The sequence below is a fragment of the Schistocerca nitens genome, chromosome 11 (assembly GCF_023898315.1).
Source record: "Schistocerca nitens isolate TAMUIC-IGC-003100 chromosome 11, iqSchNite1.1, whole genome shotgun sequence".
Lineage (NCBI taxonomy): Eukaryota > Metazoa > Arthropoda > Insecta > Orthoptera > Acrididae > Schistocerca > Schistocerca nitens.
Genome location: NC_064624.1, coordinates 38,511,968 through 38,534,503, shown reverse-complemented (window position 1 = coordinate 38,534,503; position 22,536 = coordinate 38,511,968). Strand labels below are relative to the sequence as shown.

The window sequence follows — 22,536 nt, the reverse complement described above, 5'->3', positions numbered from 1 at the left end:
GCATATGACTACTGCAAAAGTGTTTCTTTTTTCTTTTTAGAGAGATCTGGATACTTTTGACCTACCCTCGTACATTGTGTACTTTGCAGAACTGCAGTTCGCTTGATTTGGAATTACTTTATTGAACAAAGTTTGCTGGTAGATGATACAAGTGCCATTTAAAGGTAAAACAACGGCTCCTCATTAAAATATAAAAGTGGAAAAACAATTCCTGATGCATGTTACTCATTTAAGTTTGTGTATAAATGTTGTTCCTGTTAATAAAATTCTCCTGTTATTAATGTTTATGAGGTAGTTGCCAATTTAAAAAGGTTTAATTAATTAATTAATTAATTGTGTTTCATGTAAAAATATTTGATCTGTGTACTTGAGTATTCCACTGCAGCGGTTCTTTAAGTTTAGCTTCTTTTTATAGCGTTTTATCAATTGATTTTCAGCAGATATTGCTGAAAAACTCATCAAACCTCAGCATCAAATCCTGTCACCTGTGTTCGTGGGACTATACGAGTTTCCGCAACGTAAAGCATGCCAAGTGGCTTGAGGGTAGAAGAGAACTGATGTTTGTGACAAAGTCCACTGAGACCTAAGTAAAATCAAAGAATTCTGTGTAATAGGCAGTTGAGTGTTATCACTACAGTCTGTGATTATAGCACTAATAAAGGTTGCATTGGCACACTCCGTAAGGTGGAGTTCCCCATCTCAAGAATATCAGTGTTATGTCTTCTGCTCCATAACAGAGAAAGCGGCTGTTGCAGATGGCCTAAACAAGGGATGGACACATCGCAGCTCGCGCAGATGATATGGTGGCGGCATACCGCTCATTGTTCATTCTAGTAAACTTTTTTACCTACCTTTCACTCTTGCCTGGAAAGGAGTGGCTCTGCCCTTAAACAACTTTTGAGTCACGCCACTCTAGATGGAACAGCGGCAGAGGAATCCATATTCGAAATAATAACTTATTTTACTGGACATTATTTCTAAAGTGGCACACTTCCACAACAGAGAAGTTCCAGTAGATGAGCTGCACGTGGGCCTGCGGGAAACAGCATTGTTTAGTCGTCAGTGGGTTGGGTATTATAGAGGACATGCCTTGCATCAGTGAGCTTCTTCACCTTAGTCACATGTTTTAAAATAAGAAGAGCATAAAAAATAAATAAAAGGAATCTTTGTAAAATAAATGACATCGAATTTTCTTCCTTTGCTGCGATCCTTACATAGTCATAGTGAGGAATTTGTGGCCTGTGGTACTAGCTAATCTGAAAACCCTTGGTGTAGGACATCTTCACTTTAGCAGATTCAAATTACAAAAGAAGAATTCACAAGTATGTGCAGGTAGGTATGGGAGGCGTTCTCCCTACCCATTCTGTTTAGTTATGGAATAAATACTGGCCTCTGCTGTAACTTCGCAAGGTCTCACTGCTGCCCTTGGGCTCTGATACACCAAAACAGCACTCATGTAGCGGCATATGTACCTCACGAACACTGGGGTTTGCCCACGATTCCGACACAATCATAACAACGAAGATAATCTTCTTAGCCATAGCACGCTGAAACACACAAACAGCACCAAACTTCCGAGGACAGCAAAATACTCCCCTGTAGACTATATCCAGGAGAAGCACAGCCACAAGCTCCTGCCAAGGCGCGGTCCAGGGAAATCGCCACGAGAAAGGTGATCCAGCATGAGTATCATCACCCAGACCTTAGCAAGGCACAGTCAGACAGGGCTAGAAAGCTGGTAATCAGGCGACGACTCCAACCACCGACCCGGGGAGCGGCAAGTAACACCAGCCCCGGCTAGCGACAGCGCGGAGGGACCCACCATCAAACGCAAAAGGCAATGCTCGCACCGCACGCGCCCAAACTTCACTCACTACTGACAGCACACACGCCACTGGGCAGAGACGGCGCCACCCACTGCCAGGAGGTGCCCCGCAATGGAGAAAGAAACACCACTCAGAGGCCCAACGATCGAGAATCGATCGGGAATACCGTCGCCATGGCACAATCTCCCCTCTCACAAGTTAAACACCGGGGGGGGGGGGGGAGGTGGAGAAGGGGGGCTTCCTCGTATCAGAAACACATTTGAGCTGGGAAAGGTGAACGCGGGAGAGTCTCCCAGATGACACGTCCTGAACCTGAAAGGTAACCAGACCTAGTATCTTAATGATACGACAGTGCCCACTAAAACGGAGGTGGAACTTCCGCTTTCCTTGCGACGACCCGGATTGGGGCTGGGTGCGGACAAAAACCAGGTCACCTATCTTAATGTGGTAGGGGCGCCTGCCTCGATTATATTTAGAGGCCTCCCTCTGATGAGCAGTGAGAACATTATTCTTGGCCCTCTGCCAATTCTCCCGGAGAATGGCCGGAGTTACCTGGTCAGGCAATAAATCATTTATTCTCCACAAGTTGGACAATGGGGAATTCACCTGATAAGCAAACATCAAGCTATTAGGCGTGGTGCCAGTAGATTCATGGTTCGCTGAATTAAAAGCCTGATTAATCCACCGCAAGGTCTCGTCCCACTTGGAGGGGGCATGGGCATGGTAAATACACAAAGGAGACTTGAGAATACGATTCACTCTTTTGGCTGAGCAAGGCCGCGGGTGATAAGGTGTGGTAGTAATATATCTGATCCCCTGATGAAAGCAAAATGCCTTAAAATTACTGTATACGAACGAGCATTATCCGTGACTAAACTCTTGGGTGGACCAAACCACGACATGACCTGAGTAAGCTGCTGTATGGTAATCGAAGCGGTAACTCCTCAAGTGGGCAACAACCACAAAAAGTGGGAAAAGGCATCAACTGCAACAAATATATACTTATTACCCCTCCTGGTGCGTGGCAGGGAGCTGATATAATCCACAAAGACTCTATCCACGAGATATTCTTCATGCACAGGATGCAACAAACCCCTACGCAGACCTGGATCAGGTTTAGCTCTCTTACACTCATAACAATTGTTGACATAAGCACGAACATGACGATACAAGTGAGGCCAATAAAACTTCTCGCGTACCTTGGCCAGAGTTTTGTATATACCCAGATGCCCTCCCAACACAGAATCGTGAAAATATTTAACCGCCATGGGAACCAAGGCTCCAGGAAGACAGAGCTTTAAATTGGGGCCATCACGGTCCTGCTTACAAAGCATGTGGTCACATAGAGTAAAACCAGGAATGGATGTCTCCTCTCTTCACCGTCCAAATCACCAAACAGACCGGGCATTTCAGTAAGGACACCACAAACCCCGTAACTAGGTTGACACGGACCAGACTCTTGCTCAGTAAACATGCGACTCAAGGTATCAGCAATCTCACTATCAGCACCCTTAATATGTCGGACATGGAAGCGGAAAGCCGACAGCCGCACTGCCCACATGGCAATATGACCAGTCTTACGGGGGCAGGCCAACACCCAACAAGAGCCTGATTGTCGGTTTCTAAAATAAACTCACGGTGCTCCAAAAAGAAAAGAAATTTCTCCACTGCAAACAACACAGCCAAGGCTTCACACTTGTAGACGGAATAATTACTTTCCGCTTCAGTTAGGCACCAAGAGGCATAAGCGATAGGGCGTCTTTCCCCCTCCTGTTCCTGCAATAGGATGGCAGCCAACCCAGCATGGGAGGCATCCATCTACATGATAAAGGTGTGTTTAAAATCAGGAATAGCCAGTACAGGAGGATTAGCCAAGGCGGACTTTAGAGCCTGAAAGGGCTACTGTTGTTGCTCTCCCCACACAACAAAGACTGAGTTCTTTTTTCGAAGATGGTTAAGGAGGGCGGCGAGTTGAGCAAAGTTAGGAATGTGCTTACGAAAAACATTGACCATGCCAATAAATCTGGCCACACCACGACGATGATGGGGGGGGGGGGGTAAGTCCCTAAGAGCTTTGGTTCTTTCATTATCAATACCAACCCACCAACCCCATGAACCGAGACAACAAGCCCCAGAAAAGAAATACTAGGGCGACATAAGGTGACTTTTGATGGTCTAACTGTGAGACCCGCAGACCTTAATCTGCAAAATACTTCCTCTAGATGCTGAAGATGTTGAGAAAATGTCTGACTGAAAACCACAAGATCATCCAAATAGTTGTAAACACATTTAAACTTGAGGTCGCGAAGAACATTATCTAGCAATCGGGACAACATGGCAACGCCAGTAGCTAAACCAAAGGGGGCACGATTGAACTCAAAAAGGTTCCAGTCCGTACAAAAGGCCTAACACGCTTAGACGACTCAGCAAGAGGGATTTGATAATACACCTGATTCAAATCTAGGACCGAAAATATGGTAGCGCCTTGGAACCAACAAAAACAGTTATGCAAGTCAGGCAATGGCACTGACTCAAGAATGACCTTCTTATTGAGTTCACGATAATCTACTACAGGCCTGAAATCAGTGCCGTTCGCTTTCGGGACCAAAAACATGTATGAGGCATAAGGGGAAGTAGATGGTTGAATAACACCCTCCTGCAGCATCTGCTGGATTTTATCCCTAAGGGCACACATCATAGGAGGCGACAGGCGATACGGCGCACGCCGAACAGGCATGTCATCAGTTAGCTGAATTTCATACGAATGAGATGCGTGGCACCAAGCTGATCAGTAAGAACGTCGGGAAACTTGCCAACTAGGCGCCTAACCTGGAGAGCTTCTTCGGCAGTCACGTGGACCAGATCCACGCCACCTTCCTCACTAACGAAACTATGCAACCCTACTGCCGATTACAAGAACAAAACCCAATACAAACCTCGGGGCGAAACTTAAAATAAATCTTGCCCCCTGAGTAATCAGCCTGGTATGCTGAATAAAATCACAACGCAATATTAAAGGTGTGCTAAGCTTATCAGCCACAATAAACGAGAAGGGCCATGAGAAACCATTCATCGAAATGCTCCCAGACACCACATCGAAAATAGGTAAGACACAACCATCAGCTATACGACATCAACTCTCGCACGGGCAGGGAAGAGAAAACCTGCGCAAATGCTTAAACTCGTTGTACCATTGCCTGTCAATAATGGATCTGAGCACCCGGAATCCAACAAAGCGCAAACGCGCTCCTGACCAATCCTAGCACACATATGGAAGGGGAGGGATTTTAGGAACAAACACAGAGTTACCATTAAGGAGCCAACTCCATTTACGCTTATGCTTGTGAGCCCTCCCCCGCCAGTCCTGGCGTTATATAGGAGCACGAGGATGGCGCTGCAAGGAACAGTCTGCGACCAAATGCTGGATCGAGCCACAACAAAAACAACGCTGCCTCCTGTTGACCAAGGCATCTTGCGGGGAGTCCGGGCCCTCGGGCTGCAGAGGACAATTACTAACCAAATGTTCGTCAGAAGCACAACGGAAACAGCGGTGCTTACTACCCTCCAAGGTCCAAGGTTGGGGTTTTGGTCTGATACCAGACGGTCGCGTCAACAAACCCTCCAACTGACGTTGCGCGTCGCTGAAAGCAAGGAAATCAGCACGCGAAATAAGCTCAAAAAAACTGTTGGTAAGTAGTGGGACGCTGCAGTAAAACCAAAGCAGTTCTGTCCTGAGGTCGCATCCCATCAAGAAGCATGGTCAGCACTTCTTCCTCAGTCATGGCAACATCGAGAGCAGAGACAGCAGTATGGACACGCTCAAACTACTGGGCTAATGTTTCATATTGCCCCTGCACCTTCCAAAAATATTCATGTAGCAATTGATCGCGCATACCCGCAGACAACAAGTCCTTTAGAATGCGCAACGCATGGTAAACAAGGACCCCCACTCCACAGCACTTCTGACAGCTGCTAAACGACCCCTAGCCAGGGGGTACAACACAGACAAAATAATGAAATGATCAATACGTAATGCATCAGCATGAACTGACAGCTGAACCAAAAGCCACAGAAACGCCATTATCTCTTGCAAGGAATCCACCACTAAAACGTGGACCTTGTGCAGTAAGGCAATCAAAGGATGTGGTAAACGGGAAAAACTCTCAGAAACTGCAGATGTCTGACTATCAGTGACAGTGTGCAACCTATCGCCGATACCACGCTCCTGATCTAACTTCAACAAACGCGTTTGCAGTGATTGCACCAACGCCGAAAGTTCATTAAACTGAGTAACATCTTTAATTAAAGACAACGACTGCAAATCAGATAAATAACGGGCATAATGGGACAGGTGAGCTTGCTAACGTACCACTTGGCGACGCGCAGGTAACTCTGACTCAAATAGGGTTACGGTTGGCTCCAAAGTGCACAAGCTACGAGATATATATGCAAGCGACTCACCGACTGGCGGAAAAACCACAGGGCGGATGCGTACAGGAGCGTCAATACTCGCGCGCAACCGCGATGCTAACTCGGGCACCATTCCATCGACTCGGCGCTCACACAGTTGTAATTCGTGAACGAGCTGCTCCTTCTTCAAATACTGTACGCCCACACACTCCCTAGCGGACATCATGGCAGCTAAACAAAAAACACAGAACCAATTAATAACAAAACTATACACAAAACAAATTAACACTAAAATAACGGTAAATATATAAAAGGCAAAGGCTAACCCAGAGGAGGAGTTGGCTCTGCTACCAGTGAACTGTGGTACAGAAACAAGGGGGAAACAAATGGTAGCACCAAAATTTTTTCTTTAACAGGGTGGCGTTATTGGACTGAACAGTAGACAATGAAATTTAAATAACAACTCTCCACAAATATGGCTTCACAGGTAAGATTAAATTTATGATAGTTAAATTTTTTTAAGAAAAACTTTCAACAAATATGCCATAATGCCTTTAGTAAAACAATAAGTGATAGGCCTAACGAGAAAGTGCAATCCACCCCAACATTTCCATAGACCAAAGACACAAATTGCACAATTTAACCCCAAGCATTTGCCAAGATAAAATTTCCCCAAAACATAAAAGATCAATCATTACACTAAAATGCTGCATCAGTTATCAACATAAAATTCACGAGGAGCCCAAGGCTAGATTTTAACATTTCTGACATCGCAGCAGTAGGCAAGATAAAATTAACTCAGTTAACAAAATACAAATACACCAAAACCCAAATTCAAGCTAAAATTTAACACACACGGCGACAACTGCCACCTTACAATAGTTCAAAACATTATTCAATCTCATAGGTGCGCAGATGTCATTACCAAGGGGAGTGTGCGAACCAACTTGAAGCAACTATAACATGGCATAGACCAAATTACACATTCAGCAGTCTATGCAGAGAAGTTAGCAAGAACGGTAAACAAGTCAGGAAACGATAACCGTCGCCCACATACACACTCGGGCATGGGCACAGAGGAGCCAACCTTAAGCCAGGGAGATAGGACAGGCAAGGTGGAAAAAAAAATCGTCTCGGGGCCCACCGAACCACTGGATGGCAACTACCAAAATTCACTTACCTTAAACTTTACGTACGACGCCCAGGAGAGGAAACGGGAAATCGTATGGGTACAGTCCAGCGAAAACCCCAGACAAACACACAGAATCCCATAAATTCCAAAACACAATTTAATCAATTATCCCCCAAAACCATGGAACTTGGCATAATCAAAATTACAGGCCACAGGATCCAAAGGCACTCTGCAGAAGAGTAAGGAGGGAAAAGGTTAAACGAGGTTCTGCAACTGCACAACAACACGCCAAGAAAAACACACTAAGTAAGGTACATCACCCCACAGAATGCCGAGAAACACGAACACTGGGGTTTGCCCACGATTCCGACTCAATCATAACAACGAAGATAATCTTCTTAGCCATAGCACGCTGAAACACACAAACAGCACCAAACTTCCGAGGACAGCAAAATACTCCCCTGTAAACTATATCCAGGAGCAGCACAGCCACAAGCTCTTGCCAAGGCGCTGTCCAGGGAAATCGCCACGAGAAAGATGATCCAGCATAAGTATCGTCACCCATACCTCAGCAAGGAGAAGTCAGACAGGGCAGAAAAGCTGGTAGTCAGGCGACGACTCCAACCACCGACCCGGGGAGCGGCAAGTAACACCAGCCCTGGCCAGCGACAGTGCCGAGGGACCGACCTTGCAAGAAACCTTTAGGGAGAGCTCGGCTCGAAACGAAAATAACCAATAGCATTTCAGGGTAGCGATATCCAATAGGATTGTTTTATTTCGAAGGAGCCATGGCGTAGACATTTTTATCTTTCAAAAATAACACACACGTGCGGCTTTGTCAGCAAATACGTATGGAATAAGTGTATTTCGCCCTTACTGTTACTTTGTGCTGTGGAGTTATCTGTGTAAGCAGCGAAAGTTTTGTTGTGTCCAACATGATTTTTCAGTGTCATGTGTGCGTTAAAGTCTATCCTAAAAAAGGAAAATTGAATAGACACCTGTTAGAGGTTCATGGACTGCAAATAGAGCAGAAAAAATTGTGCCCTGTGTAATGAAAGAAGTACTTCTGAAAAGTGCCTGTTTGAACATTTACAGTCGGCACATGAAGTAGATGTGAAATGTGAAATATTACATTTTAGCACCGTTGATGAATTTCAGAAGTGGAAGGAGGAAACTGAGCAGACAGCGCTCTCAAAGTTCGTGAAACGTCGTGGTTCCCATGCTAAGGTTGATTCAGAAGTTGTTTCTTATATTTGTCACCGGTCTGGTAAGTTTGTGTCTAGAGGAAAAAACGTGCGATGTCTTAAATTACAAGGTAGTAGTAGGATTAATGCATTGTGCCCTGCTAAGATGAGAGTAGATATAAAAAAGAATGGAACCTGCTGTGTGAAATATGTTTCAACCCATGTTGGCCACAAATCCTAGTTATGTCATCTGCAACTAACAAAAAGAGAAAGGGAAAGTATTGCTGCAGATATAGCAAGTGGCATACCACTCTCTGTCATATTAGACAAAATTCGAGATACAGTTGTAGAATCGAACTTGGAAAGGATACATTTGATTACGAGATAGGATCTACATAATATAGATCAATCTTATAATTTGTCCTTCAAGTCAATAAGACATCATAATGATGCAATAACTGTAGAAGCATGGGTAAATGAAGTAAATGGTGGAGACAGTCCTTGTGTGCCTTTTATAAACCACAGGATGTAGTCCTTGATTCGTATCCACAATTAAAGCGCTCTGATTTTGCATTGATAATTATGAACAATTCTCAAGGCGAGATATTAAAGAAATATGGGAACGACTGCGTTTGCGTTGATGGGACACATGGTCTTAATGGATATAATTTTGAACTTATAACTCTACTAGTGCTAGACGATCTGAGACAAGGGTTTCTATGCACGTTTCTAATATCTAACAGGAATGACTCCCAGTTGCTGTCCATATTTTTCCAGCATATAAAGAGGCAGGTTGGATCAATTTCGCCAAATGTTTTTATGTCGGATTTGGCCGAGTCTTTCTTTATTGCATGGAATGATGTCATGGAAGCTCCATCTATGCGACTTTATTGTACATGGCATGTTGATAGATGTTGGAGGAAGAATATCAAATGTAAGATTCAAGGTGTAGAAAAACAAGGTGAAGTATACAAGCAAATCAGAACTTTGATGCATGAGCAGGATGTAGATTCATTTGATGAGATGTTAAATATTGTGCTAGAGAGATTGGAATATGATCCTGATACAGTTCAATTTGCCACATACTTCCGAGACAACTATTTTGGGAATGCAAATTGTTGGGCATATTGCCATAGATTGAATGCTGGAATCAATACCAACATGCATATAGAAATAATGCATCGCACTAGGTAGTAAATGTGTCAAACATTTAGACAAAGCTATTTTTGCATTGATGTCATTTGTGAAGCACAAGCTGTTTGACAGGCTTATTGTGCTAAATAAAGGTAAACTGACGAGTAAACTTAAGGACATTCGCCTTCGGCATAAATCAGGGATTAATATTAAGGAGGACTTCATTACTATGGAGTTTTCTGGTTGGAAAGTGCGTTCTTCTTCAAGAAGGTCAACAGATTATTTTGTAAATGCTAATGACTTTCAGTGCAACTGCAGATTGATGTGCATTAAATGTAGGGCTTGCATTCATAGGTATTCTTGTTCATGTATCGACTATACCATCAAATGGAATATGTGCAAGCACATACATAGTGTTTGCCAGACTCAGTTAAAGCAGCAGCCTTCTGAACACCCAGGAAATAGTGAAGTTACACTTATTGAGAGTGAAGATATTTCTGTTGTAGATGAGAAAACAGAAATACTTGCGGGGGTAACGAAAAACGTGGTAATGATTCTGTACCTTTGTCAGAACAAAGAAGGGAACTTATCGCAGAGTTTTCTGGTATTGTATCTGAACTGACCTCAAATGACTTGGAAACTGCTAAAGAAAATGTTATCATCACTTAAGGCAACTGTAGCTGTCGGAATGTTGCAGCAAAAACAGGCACCGATGCAAATAGAAGGGAAACAAGCACAAAAGATTTTACCTCAATGTAGACTGTACTCTACAAAGAAAAACAAAAGGAGTAATAATGCATCCCTGGTGCTACCAAATTCAGAAGAATCCAGTTTAATCAAATTATCTCTACTGGCAGACAAAGAAGATGCACTTGTGGAAAAAGGTATGTTACTAGTGCCCCCCTCCCCTCCCCACCCAACAACATACATCCCTGTAACAAAAAATGCTTGTAATTAAGCAGTCTGGTAAAAGTCTACGTATGACTCAAGTGGCATAGTGCGCTGATGTTGGCAATGATCAACCATGAAGTAAATAATTAATGCTGTTCCTGTTATCTAGTTGTCAGGTTCTCGTATGTACCCTTGTTTGCTCAGTAATTTAATTATCCATGTAAAGCGAACATTTAGAACAAGTAATTACAAGAAACAAAATATACACAATAAATAAAAGGTCATTGCCAACATCACAGCACCACACTGCCTGAGCTATAAGTAAAATTTAACCAGTACTCTATTATCTGTTAATGTCAGCAGTCTAATATAATATTCTGTTTGCAGGTTCAACTGTTCAAAAGCCACCAGCAATAAGAAATACAGAGGCTGTAGCAGATTCATCCCCCATTACAGGATGTGCCCTACAGCAGAGCCCGACAAATCGTATTATAAATCCAGGCGTTAATGTACCTTTTTGTTGTAAAATATCATTCTAGTTTTATGCCATAGTTCCTCGTAAGTTACAGCAATCCGGTTTGCAATTCTGCTTGCAGGCTCAACTCCCATGATTCAGCCAATAGCAAAATGGGCTGAGGTGGTATCTGGTCCGTCTCTCGCTACACCGTATGTGCTGAAACGAAGCCCGAGGAATAGTGCGTACTATGAATCAAGATATTAGTCCACCTCTGTGTTATGCCATTGTTTATTTTTGTCACAGCTCCTTATAAATTACTTACTGTAACTTAGTTTGCATTTCTGCTTGCAGGCTCAACTTCCAAAATTCAACCAATACCAAAACAGGCTGTGGTGGTACAACATCCATCCATCTGTACAGTGCGTGTGTTGCTACACAGCTCAAGAAATGGTGATTTTCTATTAATTCAGGCATTAGTGCATCTCTTTATTATAAAATGTTATTCCAGCTTTATGTCATACTCCCTTGTAAGTTATTTATAGCAATCTGGTTTTAAATGCTGATTGCAGGTGCTGTTCTCCCACATTTAAACCAGTGACAGGGCAGGATAAGATGGTATCAGTGCCTTCCCTTGCTACAGCACATGTGCTACAAGACGGCTATGGAAAGGTATTATAAATTCAGGCAGTATTTGTGCATCCTTTCTGATCTGAAATTTTGCTTGCCGACTACAACCTTCCTTATGAAATTCCATTTCTCATTTATACCAAAGACGAGTGTCCTTTTGTTTAATTGAAATTTTTTACCACTTGTCAGACTGGTTTTTCTTCACAAAATAAATTAGTACAAATATGGCTATATAATAGTGTGATGCATTCTTTCTGTATTGATGATATTATGGCCAATATTTCACATTACAGGCATAGGCAATTGTCTTGGTTACAAATTAAACTGTATCAGGATCACATACATCCTTGTTGTGAATCATGTTGTCTGCACTGGCGATTTGTTCACGTGTCCCAGTACACCTTGCACATTAAGTACACTTCACTTGGGAAATTAAAAAAATGTTGTAACTTTTGAATCACTGCAGATAGTACAAAAACTCTTTCATCCTATCCATAAAAAACACTACATTTTACACCCTTAATGGACATTACATGCAAATTACACCAAGAATTATATTTAGCAATAGTTTTTAAATAAGGCTAAATTTCACTCCATAGTCTTCTTTATAATAATGTCATACACACTTTATTTTACTCCTCACTAAACTTGAATTCAGAGAATCTTACCTTGCTCACTTAGGAGAAAGTGTCAGATGCAGTAAACACCAAATGAAAAGGCTAAATAAGACAACGCAGTGTGGTAGTCAGCACTCAGTATGATATAACCACCACTAGATATTAACATCTTCGGCGTTTAGTGCATAATTTCAAAAATTTGATTAGTTGAACAATCTTTTTAGCTTGAAGTAAATGAAGTTGTCAACATAGAAAATACCCGACACTTTTATAATTTTCATTCAAGTTATGTCTCACTATAAATAGATTTCTAAAACACAGTTTGGTTGTGAGACAGCATGGATGTGATAGATGGAACTACACCATCGACTATGCCTCTGAGAAGCACAAGCAGAATGTGCAGATTGTACAGGATGAAGCATATATCATTGACCATGACACCTAGCCAAATTGCTAGATACAGAGTTCGGCTATATGGAGATGTACTTCATAGTGTTTACAATCCCAACATCAAGGGCACCTGCAGCTGCAGGGAAATATTCTCAGAGTGAAGGTCAAAGGTGCTGCACTTCATATTGGACAGATCGTGCTTCAGTAGTGTGGTAATTTGCTGTCAGTCAGTGTGACTGTACTAGACATGTTGGTCAACTCTGGTCAAGTGCAGACAACCTTTTTTTTAGTTAGGATGTGTGCTAGGATCTTTGAATTATTTTCAACTTAGAGCAACATTGTTCCTTTTATTTTATTATTTTCTCAGAATGTGCCGTACGGTATGTAGGCAAGATTGTGAACTCACTTTGTATGAGTGTTTTTCTCCATAATTCTCTCCCATGCCGCTCAGATGTCTAAAAATGTGTTCTTTGTGAAGACTGTCTCTGTAAGTTGAAGCAATGACCAGCAACACAATATTCTGTTTACTCTTGATTCAATGCTTAACATATTCTGCAATTGACACTTATTACAAGTTAGTAGTACATTCATAAGCCAAGAGCGAATGTGTTAATTGCTAATATTTGAAACCTTTGAGTAGCTACATGACATAATGCCAGTTTAATGGCTTCCTACTGTCCCCACAAATTATAAACATTAGTTTTTGACATTTTTCCCCCTTCACACCACTTTTCAGCACCTGATATGTGCATGCAACATTTTTGATGTTTGGAAAGGTTTTAAAAAAAATTATTTCAACACAATTAGCCAAGATATTATTAGCCAAAGTAATCAAAGTTTAATTCTGCTAGCTGCCATGGTGTGCAGTGAACTTTTTAAATGCTATTAGTAGACCTTTCATGGGGATTGATTGTTGGGGGATATGGTAGTTACTTTATGCATTGATTATCTCTTTGTTCTGTGTTCAGGATATATATATATATAGATAATCTTCACATGCAAGTTCACAACAGATAATATGGTAGTTACTTTATGCCTTGATTTTCACTTTGTTCTGTGTTCAGGAGTGTAAGAGGCTCGTACTGTATGTGATGAGACTAAAAGTTTTCCAATGAGAGTGTGGATGTGCAGTTCTTAACATACTAGATTTCCATTTGTTGGTGTGACAGTCAATTCCTAATCTAACAACACAGGTTGGTTTTTTCACCATTTTTGAAACTCCCTCCAGACTAATAGCCAGAATGCTTCTTTTGAGAATTCAGGGATTTTTCCTCCTAACTTTGGATGCCTGTTTCGTTGTTAGCCATTTCACCCTGTCAGTTACACACAATGGTAAAATTTTACTTGCAGTTCAGGTGGCGTGCTTGTGCTGATGTCAACAGCGACCAACCATGAAATAAATAATTAATCCTGTTCCTACTCTATGGTTGGCATATTCTTGCATGTACCCACATCTGCTCAGTAAATTAATTATCCTAGTAAAGCAAACATTTAGAAAAAGTGCTTACAAGAAATGAAATATTAGAGAATAATTTCCAGCATTGCATGGTCATTGCCAACATCACTGCACGAGGGCGCCTAAGCCGTAAGTAAAGTTTAACCCATATAAACGTGATATCTTCTTACTTCCTCATTGTCATGCCACAAGGAGCATGAGTGCACCAGCTAATGCGCAGCAATAAGTTAATAAGTTACGTGTCCTGTGACGAGTCGGAGAATTAAAGTGCCATAAGATTGCACCAAGCTTCCTGGTACGACAGTGGCCACCAATAGACACTGTAGTATTCGTGAGGATGAATGTGTCAAGTTGAAAGATTCTCAGTATGTCCTACAAATAACTATTTGATAGTGTGCACACTTGATTGTATTTGGACCTAACTTTTTGTTCTTAGCATTGGTTACGTTGAGGCTGCTGTGCATCTCTTCTCTACTGTGATTTTCAGAGCAACTGTATTACCTAAATTTCTAATCCAAAGTTCCATTAATGTGGTTGTTCTTGAATCCTGTCGTCTAGGATTATCTTTTCACACAATTTCTTATAGTATTTCCAGTGCTTGAGAAGGAACTCACAAATTTTTCATTGTTTTGAACACATATTATCCACTGTCCACTTACTGTTCCATATTGAAGCATAACTACTGTTTTGTAATAGGATTAATTACATTTGGCTTGTAAATGTCATGTGATGTTACACATTGTGCCACAATAATCTTTACTAATCGTTAATTGTGTCTAAAATTAATAAAGTCTTAGGGCAACATTCCTTACTACTTCCAAACTGTTTGCAGTTTTCACCACTGGCTTGTGAAATATACTTGATTACACTTTCGATACACATAATGTACTAGTGCTACCATTGTGTGTCTGTGCTCAGTGCATGTCAGAAGAGCACCAAACTGGGCAGTGACTCTTAAGTATTTTATTTACTGCCAAAAATATGTCAATAAATGTGTTCTTTAAAAACAAATAAATTACCAAAGTAAAATCTGAGATTAACCCATCTGGAACTGACAAACTGCCATTGCTCGACTGTTTGCTGTGGGATGTCGACAGTTGGATAATATGGTGTCTTTTTCCTCCACAACATATAGTGTAAAACATCATCCTATCTCCTGTGTTAGTCTCACCTGCAAAGTTAACAAAGGTTATACTTGACAGTATTACATTTCCAGATCAGGATGATCAGTATTTAAATTCTGGTTTTCCGTACATTTGAGGTGCAATGAGTCTCATTTGCCATGCCTTGTTGATGTCTTATGCTGCTTTCTCTTAGACAGGTAACTTATTGAAACTGAATAAGCTCACTGCACTGTTCATGGTAACATCACTTATTTATAGTTTCCATCAGATAATACTAACCTTACAAGAATTCTTGAGCTATAATTTATGGGTTGAAAGGCTGTGGTCAGTGTATAAAACTACTACTCCAAGTGCGGGAGACATCTTCAGAGGTACAATGGTAACTTCCATTCTACCTCGGAAGATGTCTCCCGCAGTTAGAGATGAAATGTCAGGAAGAAGTAATTTTATACATCAACCATGGCCTTTTAACCTGGAAATTTTGACTCAAGAAAATGCTGGTCATGAAAGTCTACATTGTATGACTTTACAAAAATTGTCACCTGCTGTGTCCCATAGAAGTACAATAGTTAATAGTAGTAATGTTTAAGCATATACTAAATAAATCAATTATATTCAGCAACATGTTCAAGCATATTATTTAAGAGTGTATCATTCAAAATTAAGCACAATTTGCTTGTTTTCACTGAGAGAGAAATAGAACTACTCAATGTATTCTACACTATGCCAATCTTTATTTTACCTCTTTGTGCTGCTATGGATTGGAAATAATACCTGGCAGAAGAGATATGGTGTGATTTGGATCCATTGTCTGAATGGAAATGTTGGTATACTTAAAAGCTTTATAGAAGAAGTCAGGAAATGTCAAATTAGCAACAGATAAAATATTTACACACCGTTAATTCTAGATACTATTTTTGTACTACAATATGCTAAGAGGGCAGATTCTCTATATTGATCTGTTTCACCTTGTTCAAGTACTTAACACTATGTTGCCTACTATGTAGCCTTTTGACATTGCATACAGCTAAACAAAAGGACGATTTCATTTTGGGAACTGCTTTTCAACAATGAAATTATTTCAGAGATAGTACTCAGAAACATTGGAAAAGACTACATCATTACCAGATAAGTAAATCAAAATTCTGTCGCAAAAGTAACTGACAAATTCGTAAATCAAGATAATTGTTGGTTTTTGTTATTTTTGGGGGCTTTCAGATAAGAGTGTGAAGAAATGGATTGATTATATGCTATAAATGGCACTGGTAGACTGAATTTTGGAGCAACTATACCCTTGAAATCTCTATTATTTTGCCTTTGATTTGATGTTTCAGCAACCTGTGATGCCAGGAAAATCACAGATAAACTGTATCATGTGCCAGATGTCGAGCACCATTGTGTTTGGAAGTTCCATTGTTCTGTGTGCAAACGGTTTTGGAAGTTTGGATGAATCAAGTTTCTGAAAATGACTGGAAAGAAACTTAATTATCAAAAACTAAGATTTTATTACAGTTCATGATACTGTGAAATATTTTTATAATTGCAGTACATTCAGCTAAAAGTTACAGTAAAATTTTCTTGTAAGTTATGCCTGCAGAAACTTTTATACTGAATTTAATCTTTTCTTTTGGTTTATAATTATGATGTAAAATCTACACTCCTGGAAATGGAAAAAAGAACACATTGACACCAGTGTGTCAGACCCACCATACTTGCTCCGGACACTGCGAGAGGGCTGTACAAGCAATGATCACACGCACGGCACAGCGGACACACCAGGAACCGCGGTGTTGGCCGTCGAATGGCGCTAGCTGCGCAGCATTTGTGCACCGCCGCCGTCAGTGTCAGCCAGTTTGCCGTGGTATACGGAGCTCCATCGCAGTCTTTAACACTGGTAGCATGCCGCGACAGCGTGGACGTGAACCGTATGTGCAGTTGACGGACTTTGAGCGAGGGCGTATAGTGGGCATGCGGGAGGCCGGATTGGACGTACCGCCGAATTGCTCAACACGTGGGGCGTGAGGTCTCCACAGTACATCGATGTTGTCGCCAGTGGTCGGCGGAAGGTGCACGTGCCCGTCGACCTGGGACCGGACCGCAGCGACGCACGGATGCACGCCAAGACCGTAGGATCCTACGCAGTGCCGTAGGGGACCGCACCGCCACTTCCCAGCAAATTAGGGACACTGTTGCTCCTGGGGTATCGGCGAGGACCATTCGCAACCGTCTCCATGAAGCTGGGCTATGGTCCCGCACACCGTTAGGCCGTCTTCCGCTCACGCCCCAATATCGTGCAGCCCGCCTCCAGTGGTGTCGCGACAGGCGTGAATGGAGGGACGAATGGAGACGTGTCGTCTTCAGCGATGAGAGTCGCTTCTGCCTTGGTGCCAATGATGGTCGTATGCGTGTTTGGCGCCATGCAGGTGAGCGCCACAATCAGGACTGCATACGACCGAGGCACACAGGGCCAACACCCGGCATCATGGTGTGGGGAGCGATCTCCTGCACTGGCCGTACACCACTGGTGATCGTCGAGGGGACACTGAATAGTGCACGGTACATCCAAACCGTCATCGAACCCATCGTTCTACCATTCCTAGACCGGCAAGGGAACTTGCTGTTCCAACAGGACAATGCACGTCCGCATGTATCCCGTGCCACCCAACGTGCTCTAGAAGGTGTAAGTCAACTACCCTGGCCAGCAAGATCTCCGGATCTGTCCCCCATTGAGCATGTTTGGGACTGGATGAAGCGTCGTCTCACGCGGTCTGCACGTCCAGCACGAACGCTGGTCCAACTGAGGCGCCAGGTGGAAATGGCATGGCAAGCCGTTCCACAGGACTACATCCAGCATCTCTACGATCGTCTCCATGGGAGAATAGCAGCCTGCATTGCTGCGAAAGGTGGATATACACTGTACTAGTGCCGACATTGTGCATGCTCTGTTGCCTGTGTCTATGTGCCTGTGGTTCTGTCAGTGTGATCATGTGATGTATCTGACCCCAGGAATGTGTCAATAAAGTTTCCCCTTCCTGGGACAATGAATTCACGGTGTTCTTATTTCAATTTCCAGGAGTGTATTTTCGGTTTAAATGTGAAGTTTCAATTGTGTATCTTAATATTTGTAGCTGATGTGTAGAATTTTTGAAACTGTTTTTTCACATTCTGTGTGTTTTGTACATCACTGTATTACTTCATAAAGTCTGTAAGATATGATGACAAATTATGAATATAGTCTTAAAATTGTACTAATAAATCCTAACTAAAAGTTTAACATTTAAATTCCAATCAATTGTTTAATTTTTTCCCATAACATACTAAAAATGTAAATGTGTCCTGATGACCCAGGTGTATCTTACGTGTTGCAATGTTTAAGTGTGCCAAGTAAAAGGTAATAATGAGAGACAATTCGTATGAGTTACTCTACATTGGCAGTGTAAGCTGTAAACGCAATTTCATGATAGCAAAAGCAAGCATCATCTGCAGGGAACCAGCGACTGATGGATATTGGAACTGTAGACCAGCCACAAGTCACATGTAATTTTTCTTTATTTTGAGTAGTTTCACTCAACAAATGTGAGCAGCTTCAGAAAATTATGTGGCCAATGGCCACACATTACTTATGTCAGACTGTATACAGCACCGACGTCATACAAAAATAAAAGAAAAAAGAAAACAATGAACGAATGGACATCCATGTTAGTTTTTGGGATTTGAAACAAGTCACAGATCTCGACCTGATACTTTGATTCTGCCTTTCAATGCCAAAGAGCCTATAATTTGAAAGGACCTTTTAATTTGCAGAAACTCCTAAAATTTTGCAGTTTGGACGTTTTTGAATAATGAAGTAAAATAAATTTCTGGTAACATGAAACTCTTGCAGTTAGGTGGTTGTAACCCGTATATAGTTCATTGCACTTTTAAAACTGGAGTGTCACAAACAAATTGGTAAAGACCACCATTTTCAGAGCCTTGTATTGTGTGTTTGACGATTTGCCTACACAAAGATGTCAATATATAGAATATATAGTGTCTTCAGGTTTTCCTTTGCAATTCTGTGGCATAAAATGGATAGAAAATGTGGCCAAACTAGCTTCAAAATTCTCCCACATCTAAGAATTTATATTTCTCAATTGGCTTAAAATTAAACTCTTATCTGATTCAGAGTGTTTGAAAACTTTATCTTAACAATTGGAGACAAAAAATTGGCTTTTTTTCACTGTGACACCACATCCTTTCAAAAATATTTATGTGTTTTTTTACTGATTTACCTATGGCTTATTTTTTGTGTAATGAGTTGTTCGCTTTTACCACCTCATTAATGCAGCAAGTTGTCAGTTCAGACATTTTGCATAATTGGAAAATCCGTCATGTAAGCTCACATGAAGAATATTAAGAATCTGATCACTGCACAATGCTTCGTGTATTTTGGATTTTACTGCAAAGGTACCAAAAGAAAGTTAAGGACTTGGCCGACTGACATCTTGAGGCTAAAAGAAGAAATCCATTCTTGTATTATTGGTATAATACAAAAGCTACTTGAAGGCGAACCACTGAAATATAAACCTACACATGCCATTTCATATTTGGACCCATCAGCAGATTTAAATCAAGAAACAGCTGCATAAAGATTGACATTGTGACTTTAAATTCTCTTTCTGGTGAAAATTTGTGTTTGTGTCAAACAACAATTTGTCAATATTTGTAACGATGCTCATATTCAAAAAGAAAAAATTGGCATTTTTCAAAGTAAGTGAAAGTTGTTTGGATGAACCTCATTACATTTCCACAAAATAATGTTGTAATATTGTAGATTTTCTTAAAATAATGTCAGTACTTTCGCCTGGAAATGCTGTTGTGGAAAGAGGTTTTTCAGTAAACTCTGAATGTATTTCCAGAATTGATGCTCACTCTGTAGCAGCATGTGCGCTGATATGAAACTTCCCCTCAGATTGAGAATGTGTGCCGGAGCTAGACTCAAACTTGAGTAGGCGATGACGTACTGGCAGAAATGAGGTTTGGGGTTTGAGTCATGCACGGGTAGTTCAGATAAAAGCACTTGCCCGAGTTCGAGTCTTGGTCTGGCACACAGTTTTAATCTGTCAGGAAGTTTTTGCGTGTATTGTTGAGAGTTAGAGTGAAAAGTATGCTTGCTCATAATGCTTGCACCATGTTGACAATTTTAAAATCAACAGAAGTTTAATTCTGTCTATGTGTAATGCAAGTTGCTTGTACGTAGATGACAAAAGAAGCAACTACGTGAAACTGAAAAACAACAAGAACAAAAATTATCCAGAAAAGGAATGAAATCTGAAAATAATGTGTTACAATCCCTGAAAACAAAAGAGTCAGCTGAAGCACCTAAAATTATGTCATAAATTGATGTTTGAGAAAGTATACATTGGTTAGTGTGCTAAAGAATGGCCGGTCAATGTCAAACCTGCAGGGTACCTAATGCAGATGGGCAGGGATATGCAGGGTGTATGGTGTACCTTTTACACACACTTGATCACTTGTCTTGACAGACTTGATGGGATGAAAAATAAGCTTTCTTGACAAACATTCAAACTGTCACATCACCAAGTAATCATTGATGAGTCGCCACAGTTTATTCAAATATAGCTAATACACAGTTCTCTAACTTCATCTTGCATAGTGTAAGCGTAATGACAATTTGTTGCAAAAGGAATTTTTTGTAAACAAATCAATGCAAGATTATGAATACCTTAACAAAATTCAATGAGAAACTTCAAGTTTTCTTTCAAGATTAACTCTAACATTCTACCATCATTAATCCATGAGATGTGACTGTGGATTTTAATCTGTCTGTTCTGTGTCACTTTTTTCATGTACTGGCCGTTTAACCCTTCAGTTGACCCTAATATGTATGGCTTAAACAAACAGCTAGTGTTGCATAAATGCAACCATGTTACATTTTGATGTGCACTATCCTTCAGATGATCACTCCACTTGGTCAGTCATGCTGTATGTGGTGTACAACTTGACATGGTTCATATCGGACATCATATATTTTTAAAACAAGCAATTTGTTCTTTCTAGTGTAGTATGTATGCCTAACCCAATACAGTAAATATAATACATGACAACAATGAATTTGAAAATTCAAATTTGGTGGCCACCATGATGTTAGTACAAAGAATAAATTGCTTTTCTCCTAATAGATTCTGAAATTATGTAAAGCCTCGGTTGCATTACAATAGGTATCAGCCAAAAGCAAGTAAATGTCTGGCCATAGTGAGGTTTAACGTGGCAAAAATTGGGGAAATGTGCAATTTCATGTTCACTATTTTCGTTTGCTTTTGTTATATAATTTAGAACACTTGCTCCCCACAGAATTTGAAACTATAGAATTACTGAAGTAATCTGTAAACTAATTTTGTATAGCAATCGTATAAACTGCCTTGTATTGTCCTTAATGGGGCCGTCAGTGGTGCCTCAACCCTACTTATGTTAAGCTACCATGGAACATGTCATATCCCAGTCAGTTTACTGCACTAACTGTAACACTTTCAGAACAAAAGCCACTAAACATTACATGCAGTACGTGTGTGTGAAGCTACAGTTAGGGAATGGGACAACTTTGCTTTACACCCTTTATGTGTAAAATCTTAACCACTTTCACTAGGCCCAAATATAATGAGAATTAAAACATGTCTAAAGTGCGAAAATTACGGAACAAACCAGAGTCGAACACCTTAATCTCAAAGTCCATTCTCTGTTGTGTACAAAATTGTTTCTTGTGATTCGTACTGACACTGCATACAACATAATGATTTAAGTTTGTCACAGGAATAACTCTTTATTACTAATCTGGAGGGATATCGAAAAAGCTGCAGAAGTGGATGGCTTTGAATATATCCACAAGAAACTAAACTGAAACTCTCAAAGGAATGTTACATTGCACTGTTACAAATTATTTTTCTACTGGCTTTACGTGATTTTTTCGCGGCATATACACTGCCATTTTTTTGTTATAAGAAAAATGATCATTTAACGACAAAATAAACAAATAATTGTAGCGAGCAACAAAGTTCGTCAAGACATATATTCATTAAACTAAGTGCTACAAATTACAAAAATATCAGTGGATCTAAACAATACGTGAATGTTCCAGCATGATAAGCACATGCGTATTGAAAAATGGTCCACGTTATGTTTACCTCCCTTTTTTCACAAAAATAACAGCAGTGACAAAATACACCATTGCACTTCTTATAAAAACGTAACGAAACATTTCACTAGTATAGTTGAGAAATCGTCAAAAAGC

At 40.8% G+C, this 22,536-nt stretch overlaps 1 protein-coding gene across 2 annotated transcripts in view; it reads left to right on the top strand.

Moving 5' to 3' along the window:
- Positions 1–16,868, top strand: part of LOC126213063 (zinc finger protein 43-like) — a 173,432-nt gene extending 156,564 nt beyond the window's left edge. Inside the window, exons 7-11 of one of the 2 annotated variants that reach the window (XM_049940642.1) lie at positions 10,965–11,063; positions 11,174–11,272; positions 11,386–11,484; positions 11,604–11,703; positions 16,583–16,868. In XM_049940642.1, coding sequence (XP_049796599.1) covers positions 10,965–11,063; positions 11,174–11,213 — 139 coding nt within the window. In that variant the 3' untranslated portion in view covers positions 11,214–11,272; positions 11,386–11,484; positions 11,604–11,703; positions 16,583–16,868. The remainder of the gene's footprint in view (positions 1–10,964; positions 11,064–11,173; positions 11,273–11,385; positions 11,485–11,603; positions 11,704–16,582) is intronic. The other variant, XM_049940644.1, reaches the window with a different exon arrangement.
- The last annotated feature ends 5,668 nt before the right edge of the window (positions 16,869–22,536 follow it).